At 44.7% G+C, this 15,349-nt stretch overlaps 2 protein-coding genes across 2 annotated transcripts in view; one reads left to right on the top strand and one right to left on the bottom strand.

Moving 5' to 3' along the window:
- T265_02717 (hypothetical protein) overlaps positions 1–15,349 on the bottom strand; it is a gene marked incomplete at both ends in the record, with an annotated part of 79,353 nt that overhangs the window by 21,422 nt on the left and 42,582 nt on the right. The gene's annotated exons all lie outside the window — the stretch shown is intronic.
- The window catches only part of T265_02716 (hypothetical protein), a gene marked incomplete at both ends in the record, with an annotated part of 30,290 nt that overhangs the window by 2,009 nt on the left and 12,932 nt on the right, over positions 1–15,349 (top strand). The window contains 6 exons of the mRNA XM_009167031.1: positions 7,965–8,074; positions 9,466–9,762; positions 10,051–10,291; positions 10,376–10,517; positions 12,167–12,398; positions 12,482–12,649. Of these exons, the coding sequence (XP_009165295.1) occupies positions 7,965–8,074; positions 9,466–9,762; positions 10,051–10,291; positions 10,376–10,517; positions 12,167–12,398; positions 12,482–12,649 (1,190 nt within the window). The remainder of the gene's footprint in view (positions 1–7,964; positions 8,075–9,465; positions 9,763–10,050; positions 10,292–10,375; positions 10,518–12,166; positions 12,399–12,481; positions 12,650–15,349) is intronic.

Here is a 15,349-nt window from a genome sequence, read left to right as displayed (position 1 = left end):
AGCCTCTGGATCTCCGGAGGTGCATAGCCGGAAGCGAGTGAAGAGTGATGGGGGAGGTTTTTAGACCCCTAACCATTGACTCTGTATCGCATGGACACCTCCCGGCATAGCCCAATTGGTCAGTGAGGTGCGCAAACCGTCACACCACGGTAAGGTCCAGGCTCTTCTCAACAGAGGTCAGTGAGGTCGCATGTAAGTTTAAAACTGTGGTGGATCTACAACTCTGCCTCTTGACCATCGGCACTACCTAATTAGTGGTATCGTTTCGCACAGCGAGGAGGCTCGATTCCGATTGTTGTTCCGTATGAAAGTGATTCACAGTTGGATATGAGCTCCTCAATGACGATAGTTTAAGTAATGGTCAGTAATATCGCGCTGAAAAGCGGAGGAATGGTTTTCCATTTTTGAATACCACGTGATTGAATTCATTAAAGCAGTAACTTTGGCGTTTCATTAGTGATTGCCCTGCCTACTTAATTATCAAAATTCTTGAGCATTCTCACACCAGGTAGATTTAAACCCACTGCCCGAAGAACCCAGAATATCTACAGTACGTCAGAGCGCAGCGTCTTTTCCAAAGTGTGCTCGGAATAGGAGATCAGAATAGCTCGCTATACCACCGGTTTTCTAAATACAAGCAAGTAGTTGACAGCACTCCTTGGATAGGCAGCGAATAGTCTGCCAACAGTGTTACAAAACCAAATACACACTTGCGTGAAAAAAGGATAATCCACAAGAATGCACAAAGTATTTATCGGCACGGCTAGCAGGCGTAATGGGCATATCACTGGGTCTCAAGGTTCGTATGTACCAGGCTACAGTAAAGGCTGTATTGTTGTGTGGTCACAAGACTCGGATCCTAGTCAGTAATATCGCGCTGAAAAGCGGAGGAATGGTTTTCCATTTTTGAATACCACGTGATTGAATTCATTAAAAGCAGTATTTTGGAGTTTCATTGGCGATTGCCCTGCCTACTTAATTATCAAAATTCTTGAGCATTCTCACACCAGGTAGATTTAAACCCACTGCCCGAAGAACCCAGAATATCTACAGTACGTCAGAGCGCAGCGTCTTTTCCAAAGTGTGCCCGGAATAGGAGATCAGAATAGCTCGCTATACCACCGGTTTTCTAAATACAAGCAAGTAGTTGACAGCACTCCTTGGATAGGCAGCGAATAGTCTGCCAACAGTGTTACAAAACCAAATACACACTTGCGTGAAAAAAGGATAATCCACAAGAATGCACAAAGTATTTATCGGCACGGCTAGCAGGCGTAATGGGCATATCACTGGGTCTCAAGGTTCGTATGTACCAGGCTACAGTAAAGGCTGTATTGTTGTGTGGTCACAAGACTCGGATCCTATGGACATATAATTTGAGATATCTTCAGATTTTGACAGCCGATGTCCCACAAGCGTTGCTGGTGTCAGATGGCTTCAGTGAATTATTAAGGTATTGGAAAACGGGTGTTTGGCTGTGCAACAGGTACTTCAATCACAGGAAAAATTCAGCTGCACCAACGTGTTACACATTCCGAAACATCTTTTACTGTGGTCAGTGCTATTCTATAAGCATCCCTCAGAATGGTGCAAACCGCGAGGCAGAAAACACATGGCTCAGTAGAAGAGTATGAAAGAGCTTACGCGTTTTAGGTGCGGTCCACATTCAAGCATTGGGTCTTCGTGACTCCCCTCGTACTTAGTTGGGGGCACTACAAGGAATAACGGCCAATCAGTGGTTGTCAGCGACATTCATGTTGTCTTCCAGATTGTCCCAATGAGTACTTGGAGGTGCATGCAACCGAGAATACTTGCTGTAGCCAACTTCTTCAATCTTTCCTCTTAGAGGCTTTAGGTATAACTAGGTAAACTTTGTGGCTGTGCGGAAATGATGCACCCGTTTCAACTCTAACGTCGCTGTCTTTGGTTACACTGATGATGTTGGGGGTATTTTTGGGCTTTTCAGAGAAGTTACAAGAAGGCAGCGCCATACCAGACCGAATCGTCTTGAAGTTCCAAAGTATACTAGCGTTCTGTCGCACTGATTTACACTCATTCTTCCGTTTATAAATACCTTTCACTCGTGAAGTCTTAACCGCTGGAGTCCGTTAGCCTTTTTTGGACAGGTTTCGCCAGATACCAAAAAGTGAATATTGTTCACCAAGGGCAACGATTCGGGTCATGAAGCGGGATATCTAGATAGTCGACGACTTTGAAATAAAGCGTAGAATCAATGGGAATGCAGTTATCTGATAGAACACTTCCTGTGCTTCACTTCTAACACGAGAAAAAGGTGGTTCATGAATCTTCCGCCTCCAGGAAGTTCGTTAGGCAAGCCACGACATTACACTCTGTTATCCTGCCAGTAAGGATTATTAGGTTAGAAAGCTGGTTTGATTTTGATTGCAAGGGTAATTTTTCTCTAGCACTTAGCCACGTTTGCAAGTACGTTGTATTTGATGGTCCCATAGGCGTGAGTATTTCTAGTTTCCCTCCCTGCATTCGCTTCCGTATTTATGAGTTGTTAGGATAATCACAGCTCATTTAATCCCACTAGGATGCTAAAATTGGCAGCGTATATCGCCACCAATTGTGACTCTATCGTTCTTGCAATTAGATCCCTCGTTGACGACTTCATCTATTGAGGCGTACGGTCTTCCGTATACATTTGTAAGACAGTCCGTAGGTGTAGTGCTGACCATAATTTATATTGCCAGTAGACGGTGCGAAAACATCCATTTTCAAACTTTGAGTCTGTAAGCATGTAGTTTTTTAACGTTTAAGCCATTCCATTGTGTGCGTATTACACGGAGGTTCGCCTAATGTTTATCCTGGAACCATTAGTTTCATGGATACTGCTACTAAACAGTCCTTTTAGGAAAGGCTCCCATCAGTACAAAAACGTAAACACCGGACCAGCCTGATCAATTCAATCCATGAAAGTAAGTATGAGGGAGAGAATTCATGTGTTTATCGCTCTCTTTACCATCCGTAATACCGGAACCATCTACGTAACTCGCCTAGAGTGGTAGCTCCGCGACCCTCCCCTAGTTTGCAAGGTATATCTGGTAGGTGATCTCAATGGTGTCATTTTCTATCAATATTGTCCCATAGGTCGTCTAGGGTTGTAGACATTCTGAGTGCCTGTACCTAACAAGTCATTCCATTTCCCATTATGTATTTGGCTTCGTTGTGCAGCCGTGTGCAAACACTCTGACATGATTGTACAGATGGTCAGAGACAGTGTTTTTTCATTGGCACTGCGTTCTAATGAAGACGATGGTCCGATCCGCTCAAAATTAGGATGGGCGAATCATGACAGTTCAAAGAACAACAACCCGGAAAGCGTTGTAAAGTTTTCAGCGTACCTTATGGAGGAAAGATCAGGCGTCTACAACGAACTTTGTATAATCCTAGAGCCGCGTGAATATCATGACTGAAATTATGATCAAGATGTACGTGAATTTAACTGCGAAGTTCGAATAGTTGGGACTGAAGCTAAGACCATCTGAACAAGCAAGATATTGTGGCAATCGCGCCAAAAAGATCCGCATGAATACAAAACGTACACTTTACAGCCGCACGAAAATAAGACATTACTTTACTCCAAGTCATCATACACTCATTGGCGACAACAGAAGTAAACTCATTTCAGCTGATAAAAACAATAAATGAATTCAGCCAAAATCGTCTGGAGCACTTTGTTTGACCATACAGAATAACACTGGATATTCTTTGGCTTTTGCATCATCGTCAGGTATAGAAACCACGTAAATGTACAGTGGTTATGGCTACTAAAATTTCGTTCTCCGGTGATTTGGGAAGGCAGGGGTGGATAGCTACTTATCAGACAGTAGTTGGTATAATTGATGTGCGAATACGGGACTTTTACCAAGGATATCGGGAGGACAAGTTATGAACTGGAGGTAACAGATTGAGCACACGACTGATCCATGTCTGGCAATGTCTCTAACCACTGATGTGCCTGTCTTAGGATCCTCTTCCAAGGGGACGGCAATGACGAGGGCGGCTGAGTGTGCTGGCAATGGCTTTCAGGCTTCGCTGCCAAGTCAATGTTTGACATTCTCTGGCTGATTTCTACTACCTTCCTTTGTTGCTGTTAGAAGGGGCCCTCCGATAAAGTCAATCGACTGACGTACGGAGCACGAGACTAAGCTAGCATACCTTACGGAGTGTGATTGGTTCAGCTGTTATGGACGACATAGTCCTTACGAAGGCTATTCTATGTACTTTGGTCATGTGATCATGGGGTACTACGAAGGTCTAGGGGTGCGACCGGACGAAATACCGAAATGCAGAGACAAACTGCAAAGCAAATAAGCTAGGTCTTGTTAGCTTCCCATAGCAATGTCTACCGGACAAGGTTGTCAGCCTGTCCATCTGTATTGATGCTAGTGTCCGGAAACCGTCGGACGTTATTTCGACGACAATGCTTGCGTGGTTTTTCCGGCCAACACACTTCGGATTTGAGCAGCCGTCTACCCATAGCTTTCATGGTCACAACAGCCCATATCTTTCGATTTTGATGTTAAGACACGCGATATATTATTGTGAGAACGAATGTGAGGTCAAATTGAGGACAGCCGTCTACCTATAGCTTTCATGGTCACAACAGCCTATATCTTTCGATTTTGATGTTAAGAGACGCGATACATTAATGTGAGAACGAATGTGAGGTCAAATTGAGGACTAGTTGGCTGACACAGTACTTCAGTTCGCCGCATTTGCTTGTGACAGGGCGTCTTCCGGATCTGTCTCAGTGAATACCTTTGTGTTTGACTTGGATCCTTCGGTCAACAGAAGCAGAGAATGCAGATCATCATTAACTTCATGAGCATTTGACGTTTCGTTGGACCGCTGACGTAGGAATTTTGCATTTAACCGGCCAAACATACGGTAGGACGTTTTGTCGAATGATCATCAGAAATTAGTAGATTTTTGGACATCTTTTCTGACGGTGATTGTAGGGAACACCTGACGCTGATGTCACGCTTTACGAACTCAGTGCAACACCCAAAATTTCAGTGGGTAACTACCCTCCAGTAGCACCAAACTGAGTGAGGCATTTTGAACAGTCGTTTAGCCGGACTTTCCTCGTTGTTGGTCCATACAGAACAATGTTGAGGTTCACGCTAATGCTTGATAAGTCGTTGCTTCGTATATACACGGTCCTAGGGCAAACATTCTTAAATCCTCACGACTTCATATTCGAGAAAATATATTGGTACATTCCTTCTTTTTTCTGTCACCGACTGAATAATTCTATGAGCCGCAAGGAATTCAATCAGTACACGTCGATAATGTGGCGGTGCCAGAGATCAAACTTGTAGGTCGTTAATCTTAAATGGTCAGATCACAATCTGACCAGGAACACGTCGGAAAAGAGTGGGCTTAGTGGAAATCCTAACATCCTTCGCTCCTTCTGCCTGTAACGACTCTTAGTTGACTGGAACGTCACGGCAGATTTCCAGTGAAAGTAACTAACGTGGCTCACACCGGAACAGTCTTCTATGTTGTAGCAAACTGAAGTGTGTAGTCCACCATTTCGAATGGCGGTCAGTTCATGAATATCCATGCAACTGTTACAAGGGAAATGAATACGCCCTTTCGTTCACTGGCATGTATGATTCCAGCTACATATTGCCTGTACATTCACACTGGTTGGAGTAACTTTGCCAAGCAGCCAGAAACAATGAAATGCGAGCGTGGATTTTGGTCGCGTATTTTTTGTAGGTCATGCAGGTGTGGAAAACGGTGACCGATTGGTCACGAGGCTTTCAAACGTGACAGCAACGTCGTTTCAGCCGTTCTTCAGGCAATCTACATAACTTCTGTTCATAAGCACCCGCGTTGCTCTTCTCTCTTGAATGGAATTGCCTAACATGATAAATTGAAGCTTATCCACAAGTGAAGACTCCCACATTAAGTAGACAGTTTGGTTGCGCTTTTGTGCTTCACAAGCCAAAGGAGTGGGACGAGATGGCCAAAGTGGTTAGAGCGCGAATTTACTGACTGGAAGGTCCGTGGTTCGAACCCGACCTCTGCCTCTCTTCCACTGTCTAGGCTTGGGCAACCTGGCAGTATCTAAGCCCTCGTGCCTCCTTCAAGTGGCATGGCAGCTAGGCACCGAAAGGGTGCTACAGCTGAACAATCATATTATTTTTATTAGAATGGGACGAGACATGGAAGAATTAAGGCCTAGGGAACGTCTGAAGCGTTTGAAGAATTGGAGGACATAAGGTCAACAGATACCTACATTTTTCACCTGTATGATGTAGTAAAAATACACTAACCCAAACTACCTTAGCGTTCTACTGTGGGTGTCTGATTCAACCTACAGTGGTTGGCCGAGCTAGTCATATATCAGATTTCTGTGTCAGCCTAGATTATCCATAACAACAGAGAATAAAGACCTAACGACGTTATCATGATCTCTCTCTCTCTCTGGACTTTCCACAAAAGTAGCACTGTTGAAAAAGAGCCTATTGCCAGGCAGAGCATGAAAACTGTCTTACCACAGAATGATTTACGTACATTATTGATGTGTTGTGCACCAACTATTTTCAAATCAATTGGAAGCGATAAGAACAGAAATGTGGACTGCGATTGAAATGTCCATTGAGGTCAGACGTGTTCAAGGCAACCCTAGAGTTTGACCGATGACGTCAAGTTGGACTGCTCATCATCATCATCGACAGCATGAAATCAGTGTTCAGCACCGATGCTTCCCTGCCGTACAACCATGACTTATTTGAAGGCCTTATTGTAAAAAAAGAGTAAAGGTGGACGGGGGAGGGACTAAGTGCTAGCTTAACACAATCATTCCGAGGTGCCTACACCTCCAGACACACACTCACGCAATCTGGATAGAAACTGACAACAAGAACGCCACTGACATCGGTTGGACTGCTGGCACCGCCTCGTTCATGTCACGATTGCGACCCTGGGCAAACGGATGACTATGTCCAATTCAGTTCGTACCATGATCAGTTTCAATGGAATAACATGCTTCACCAGCTCCTTTATGGTTGACAATAGCGTAATGTGCACAAGCACAGACCGAGCAGCAAATAAAATCTAACGATTTAGTGGTGGCCATAAATCAGAGTTTGAAGACGACCACACATATATGCACAGCACCTCTGAGGACAGACTATTGAAGGCACTACTAGTGACCAATCGGTGAAAGCCTCAGTCCTCAGGTTAATCCGCCCAGTAATGCCGGCCAATAATAAATCGCGGCTCTGGGTGGTAATAACACAGAAACATATTTCAAAAGTGCGCGTTCAGCGCTGATTAACGCGACGATTTCTTACCCTCTTCAAAAAAACTGACAGAACGCAAAGCAGATCACAAAATTAGCATAATGCCTTGTTAATCCTGAGCTCGCCAGATGAACACCATTCTTCTAGCCAATTAAAAAAGGGCTTTGAAAGGTCTCAGATACCGGTGCGTCAGTCAAAAGGATGCAGGCAGCGCTTTGCTGCAGCTTATGGGGCCGACTAAACTTGAGTTGGACTATTCCGGTTAGCCGCATTCCCAAACTTTCACAATGCCTTTTAACAAGCCATTGTGTCATACTGTATGATTGCAGAAGTTATCTGGTAAGTACCCTAAAATGTGAGTTGCTCACGCAACCTGTGTTACCCGACGAAGCTTAAGAATGGCGCAAACAATAAAGATTTGACATTCCAGAACCAAGTACAAGCTTTCTAATTTTAAACACTTGGCGCTAGAAGTTTATGAAAGTAGCTCTACTGAAATAAAGAAAGTCTTAGGCCTGTCGCCTATAAGCTGAAGCAGATAATCAACGCCAGATATGTTCACGGAGCACAACTAGGTAGCCGTGAAACGCCATGACGGAATACGGACTGAAACGTGCAGAAACTGAGATATAGAATGTTCTTCCCCTCTAACTAATTGTCGGTTTCCCTCTCCACCAGGAAAGTTTGCTTATGCTACAAGACCAGCCACTCGGAAGACGAACGTCATGTATCCACGAAGGAGCACATCAGCCGATTCAATTATTCATTATCCAGAAGATCCACTGGAGGTAAGCTCGTATCAAAGTTCAAAATTTATGCAACTAAAGGAGGAAAAATACCCGCTAAGAGGAAGTACATCTGCGTATCCCTGAGTTATCTTTGAAGGCTGCTAGGTATTTCCTGGTCAGATGGTTCTGGGAGTGATTGTAAGCCAGCTAAGCGGAACCAGAGTTCAGAAATAGATGCAAGCCAGCTAAGCGGAACCAGAGTTCAGAATTTCCTTCTACATGATAGCATGACAGTAAGGACACAGGTCTCACGAATGTGTGGTGGTTTCTCGCAGGATAGGGGTGCCTGGACATCGGAATTATAGATGGCCAAACTGAAAATGGGTCAGGATTCACGGCTATGTACCAGCCAATCAGGTTAATACATACTCACCAGGAAATCTGTTTGCCTAGCCCAAACTTATGTCAAATGCAAATGCTTTGCACAAATGTCCGGACTTGTAGATGAGCAGATCGATTTCTAAAGAATCCGAACAGTCAGTGCGAAATTACCGAGAGTTCAGCGTTATTGATTGGGGCACAAGTAAGTGTATTTAAACACGGAGGGAAAATCCCGGACAGATCAGCTCCTCCCCACAATGACCTCAAACAAATGACAAAATTTGTAACCTTCGAATTTCGATTCTACAACCTCGTAAGATCCCAGACACACGGATGACCCATGCGAGCATTACACCTCAGAATCCGTTATAAATTACATGCATTAGATAGTCCTCTCGTCCACAAGAAGTCTGTCCATTGAGTAGGAACCACACCACCGTATTTCCGGACCATTTTATAGGTAGTAAACAGAGAAAAGGTCGGTTCTGCATTGGAAACTATATTTTTAATCAGCATTTGTCACTTTCATGTCTGCCAATGTCCACAAACAATTATCGCGCCTCGAGTCAATATTCAGACAGAGGACAAGCACCAACGGGGCTGAGCTTGCTTGTTAGGGATTTTATGCTACCCATAATCCCGCCCGATACATATTTGAGTGAATGGAAGAAATCGGTCTTATTTCATTGGAGCACAAGCCCAAGTCGGTGAAAGCTGTAGCAGTCTGTCCATCAAGTTTTGCTCAAAGTTCTTCATTCGGAAATCCTACGGCAATAGGCCGAAACTCCAGAGACACAGGTGGTGAAACGTCGAAGGCTGTTTTGGTTCCGTTTTCAAGTTTTGATGTTGTTGTAGGACGCCTCATACGCTTGTGTATTCTGTTGTGATAGCTACCCCGTCATTTTACCGAACAACTCATTGAAAACGTGGAGCCCCACAACCTGACGGCGCTGTCTTTTCCGTAAATTAGTTCGAATTATGTTCGACGATACAAACGTTCCTGAAACGTTCTTGTAGTCAAGAATGATGTCAGTCTACTACTAACTATCCTTTCCGACTGATTTCTTTAGGATCCAGTACTCCGAGGAACAACAAGGCATGATGAGAGACACGAATTACCGGAAAAAGATCGAAAGCTTTGTGCGTCACGACAGTCGATGGAACCTGTGAGGGAGACCAGACCAGTAAGATTTGCCGGAGAACTCTCACAGAAACGTATTTACAACGACGAAAATACGGATCTCGATGGGATGGAAGACGAGGCTCTGTGGACCACAAGTGTGATGGATCAATGGGCGAATGACGTGGAGAATGCGATTGCACACGTTGCCAGAGCAGCTCGTAGCGTGGAACAGTACCTCGATGAGGTAAGGATACTCACCAGATTGCACTAGAAATATCCTACCTGTGCTAGTTTCTGTAATAAACCATCAAGACCGGACTTTATATTTGGAGCATGGCAATGTACGCCAAACACCCAGTAAAATAGTTTTCAAGAGACACCTCAACATCAAAAGCGCTATGCCAAGTAGCCTCGCCCTTCACAAAACAGGAACAAGAACAATGTGACTCGTTCGAAACATCGCTCACATAGGTTTTCTCAAACTAAGTGGGTTGAAGCACCAGCAAACACCACTCTATACCCTGTCTTTTAGATAATGGCTGAGGGTAGACAAGTAACAACCCGTGATATGAGTCGCCTAAACCAGCCAAAGGATGACCTGGTTCTCCATGGAGAAGTCGCTGTTCGGGCAGGTCGTGAATTGTGTCGGTGGGCATCCAGTGTCAAACAACAACAGGAGCGATTTTTGACCCGCAAACTGCAAAATGTCTCAAGTCGCGAGAACGCAATGCAGTCGGAAATTCATCGTCTGAAAGAATCACTGGATAGAACAAGTGAGTGGGTTTTACCTATTTGATCCGTTGTCCTAAATGTGAACATCACGCTCAATGATGCCCTATACCTACCTTTCCACATAGCCCTCGAATTGGAAGAAACGCAGAAGCGATTGGGTTCGCAGCAGAATGAAAGTGCAAGGTTCACGTCAGTCACTGAATCACTGGAGACAGTTCGGGCTCATTTACAGCGCGAACTACGCCAACGTGAATCCGAATGTAATCGGTAAGAAACCAAGTTCACACCCTACTTTAAAAAGTATTTTGTAGTGAAGGATCTAGCTGTGGTGATTGTCTTATGTTTTACCACCATATTCAGTGGATCGAAGCACTCTGCTCACAAGTCCATGATCAACATAAACTGGAGTCATCGCTGAGTTTAGTGGGGAGACATCAGGATGAGTGAAAACAGCTGATGACAATCATGACCAAGAGTAGTATTGTTTTGTCTGCAAACATGTAGTCGGTGGCAAACAAACCACTATGGCAAGTCCGTCCCCTAAGACGGAACATTGCATGTTCGACAGTGAGAAAACGAACGGACAGCTAGACATCCTAGTGGCAAAGTTGAATGTACCAATGTGAAGCGAAAACGCAGTCCGAGTGGTGGTCTGTTAATCAGGCACAAAGTGGACTATTCTGTGATTCGTCGAATGGATCGTGCAAAATGAAACCCGGCACAAACGAGGATGCATTGCACCACGGTGGATGAAACACACAGATCAACCTTATGATGGGACACCTCCAAATTTAGTCTTTTCCTTCCTGATGTTCCAAGGCTCTTATGTAATAAGAGCATTGGATATATTAGTAACGCACTACTCATAAGGCTGCTGAGAATTCTTCCATAGCCCACGACCAGTTTCGCCCTTTTGGGGGCTCATCAGGTAGGCGCAGTCCCCGGGTTTCCGTCAACTCTATGTTCTACTTGAAACCAAATTGCACCAAATTAGCGAATATACACTCATTTGCAAACTAATTTGGTTTTTCGAGAGACCCACCTGGAACCCAGCTGAATCTCTCGTTTGTGATGCTTCCAGGCCGCCTCATGTTTCAGTCACTACGATATTCGAGATATCGCGATACATGTATATATTAGTAATACGCTACTCATAAGGTTGCTGAAAATCCGTCGACAGCCCACAACCGGCTCGCATATAGTTTGCCACATCTACGAATATGAATGCAGCAGGAAATAGCTTAGAACGATGGTCTCCAGATGACTTGACAGTATCATCACCTTTGGGCAAATATGAGCCTCGCTATTCACTTGAACTAGGTGGTAGCTTGAAGCTCCTATCTCAGAAAACAGGAGAAATCACCTGCTATCTACTGATTCCTTTCAAAAATGTCATCACGTGTTCTGTAGAAAAACTTATCGCCTGGAAAATTCGAGTGCCCAATTCGACTTGATTCAGGACGAAGATGAAGAATTAGTCCTTGAACCGGGACGTCTTTCTAACAGATAAACTTGAAGCAATGGTCGATAGGTATTCTCAGTTTGAAGCCATACTGCTTCAGACTGGACATGCCGTATAGGTGGGTCAGTTAAACAAGTGGGGTAAAATGATAGGCCGATGATGTGGAAAGCCCTCCTATGGATGAACGCAATGCGTTTTCGGGTATAACAGACAGACGCCTTGAAACATTGTAGAAAATGAAGGGTAAAATTTGATTTCGAACTAGTTTACTGTTTTCACACGCACTCGCAACAGCTTTCCGATGACAAACTTTAAATAATTTGCATAGCAACTTATTTAGTTTTGACCGGAGAATCAACTGAATCCGATCGAGCCCCTCGTGTGTGATATTCAGAAACCCTACGAGTAAGGTGCTTCTTCAGCAAAAATTCCAGTTTTACATTTCACTATTTAGCCTATCCACTCAGGTACGCAGTTTGGAGTGTCGTCTGGCAGAAGAACGTGCTACGTTGCAAACACGCCTGGAGAGTTCCGCTGCAACAGTGGCACAGCTGAGTGAGACGAAAGAAGCGTTAAAACGTGCTGCCCGGGCGCAGAAAAAGCGTGCTGATCAAGCCGAGAAATCGCTCAAAGATCTCCTTGAGCGCCTTGAAAAGACAGATGGCAGAATCATGCCCGGTGAAGAGGTACGTTCAAAAACTTAACAAGATTTGGGACGAGAAAACAATCGCTTCTCGCTGAATGAAACCTATTCATGTTTTTCCTTTAGACTGTAGATAGACGTTATACTAGAGAGGATGATGAACATGGTGGAGGGCAGGTGGGTGATGGTGCCTCACGTTCCTATTCACCATCTTCCGTCTCGAAACAAAGAACTCCCAGGGAAAATTTTACAAGAGCTTCTTCGAGAGATGCGCACCTTGAGAAACTGCAGGAAGTGAGTTGATCATATTAGTGTCCTAAGATTTATGAGTTGGGTTAATCTAAATGAAAGTTACTTTGAAGTCAGTCAAATTGGAGCTACGAAAATAATCGATAAAATCGGGAGGTGAGGCAAAGCTTGATGACGCTGACAACAGTAAACTTCTTCGGGCACTGCACGTTGGAGATGCACCACCATCTTGAAGGTTGACAAACGGAAGAATTGAAATTCAGAAAAGCACAACTCAAGGCAATCTTATAGTTTAAATCTGAGATAAACTGCCAAGGAACAACAGATTGGCACAGACAAAGGAAATCCGAAAAGTTTAGTCAGTAGATGTGATAGGCTACGACTGGTTAGGAGAGTGAGCGAAGACACAGCATGAAAACCCCGACTTTGTGAAACACAAGAACTCGCCTTCGGAGGAAATCACACCGATGGTGATATTAGATGCGCAAAGAATGTAGAGGTAGTTTCCCACATGAGATACCGTGGTGACGCTAATCAGTAGAATTGGTAGCATACTCGCTATCCGTGTATGAAATGAAAATCTGTAGATGTCAGCATCAACAGCGAGTTTACTAGATCATAGCAAGAAATTATCCTTCAGCTGTATCCCCCTTTCGGCGCTTACCTGTCATGCCAACGAAGGCAGGCACGGGGGCCGGGATACTGCCAAGTTGCCCAAGCCTAGAAGGGAACAGTCGAGATGCTAAGTTCCTTCCTGTTTGCAAGTTGAGTTGAATCATTTGTGATTACGATTCATCGGCTAGTGCGATGATGCTCACCTGAGCGTCATAACCAAGGAGCTACCTCGAGCCCAACCGTGACAAGAACTGGGTACCTGTTCGGTTTGGGGCGATGGATTTCCGAACCAACTGTACTCTTTCCATGTCACGATAACAACATGCCCAGAGGAGACCCACGGTAACTTTTTTTCCGACCAATGTAGATGAGTCAGCCAGTTGGCTGTGTCTGGAGAACGATCTGATAGAGCTGGAGTAACAACACTCTTTTCAGGTCAGGTGCTAGAACACAACCAAGCGAAGCAACGGTTAGCTAGGATCGCTTGTCCAGCCTGCGGTCGTTTACCGATAAGAGTTCATACCTCGGAAGAACATCCAGACAACAAGTTCTCTAACGACTATTAGCCATATGATGCTGGGAAGCCTCTTGTCTAAGGCCATTAGAACTTTGATGGTTGAAAAGATGACCGTTGATTTGTTCACTGAGCCACAGATCGTAATGTCTACCTACAAATGTGGTTCTTTTGATCTCAAACGCTGCAGCACTACATTAAAATATCACATTTTAGTGGCTCAAGGCAACTCCAGTCAGAAGGAAAAATATCCTGTAAGTCAGTCGTATGAACCCTACTCCCAGAAGTTGTCACTCGACAAGGAGTCCCCCATGATTGAGATTCTAGCTAGATACTACTAACCATCCACCTGTAGACCGGACCTAGTGGTCAGGTTTCTGTGCTGCAATGATCCTGCGGGCTATACTGACTGGAACTCAGTTTCTAAAGGTCCAACCATGTTAGAAAAGCCAACGGAGAGTAGCGAGTCCTCGTGCTGCGAGCAATCGTATTACGACGCAGTCTTCTGTGGTAGGAGGACAGTAAGAGGAGGTAAGGTATTTCCCCTGGGCGACCAGCACGTCTATACTCATGGAAGCAGCGATGCTGCCTTTCCCGAGAAAAGATCGACCCTTAAAACTGCATACCCTGATCGCCCAACGGTTGACCGTGACCAACAGCGCATTAAAACCAGAGTCTGGTGCTGTTCAAAATGTACCTGCTGGTGCAAGTTCGAACCCAGGCCTCTTGAATGCTTCTCTCTACGCTTAGGTAACTTGGCAACAGTTAAACCGTCGGGCTTCATTCAGATTACAGACTGCTACGCAACGAAATGGTGCCATAGCTGAATGATCTTCATAGAAACTGACTTTACTCATATGGTGAAGCGGAAAAAACAAGACTGAGGAACAATCAGTTTACCAGTGATGTCACAAAGGCCTAACAGGATTTTACGGTATTAGAGAAGAGGCAACGCAAGCAAAACACAAAAACAAAAGCCTTCAAGTAGCAGCAACAGACGGATAAGGGACACAAAAATACATCGATCGACTGACACGTTATCCTTCCAAACTTTGGCTGTTAACTTAACCACTCTCAGTTATAGCAGCATAGATCACGTCACACCCGGATCCAGCGTGTGACATAGGTTCGAGGCATCAATATCGCAGGACACAATTTACAATGTCTCAACAAAAGAACCAGCAACAATTCGGTTCGGTAACAAGCGTGGACACCTTAGGAAAACGTGTCAAAACGTGTTCGTCGATTTCGTAACGAGATGGTTACGCGCAACAAGCGGCCGGTCCGGTTCATTTGTTTTTGTCAACGTTGTGTCATGCTCAGAGTAACAGGTTGAATTTGATCAGTCAGATAATAGTACTACTGATCAACCAACCGTTGGTTATATGATCCTTGAGCAAGGCGACAAAAAACGGACTGTTGCCGACTCCCAGTTGAGTTGGGTTCAGCGGGTCAGAGAGGCGTAGAGAGACTATCCAACGAGGCAGGATATTATGCAAGCTCATCAGCTTATTCGAATATAACCTGTCTCCACAACATCGGAACTAATAGCTCCAACTTAAGCACCTTCCGGTGCCTAGCTGCCATGCCACCCAGATGAAGCACGATGGCTGGGA

The sequence above is a fragment of the Opisthorchis viverrini genome, assembly GCF_000715545.1.
Source record: "Opisthorchis viverrini unplaced genomic scaffold opera_v5_35, whole genome shotgun sequence".
Classification (NCBI taxonomy): Eukaryota; Metazoa; Platyhelminthes; class Trematoda; order Opisthorchiida; family Opisthorchiidae; genus Opisthorchis; species Opisthorchis viverrini.
Note: the sequence above shows the minus strand (reverse complement) of the source record. Positions and strands in the feature narration are given on the sequence as shown.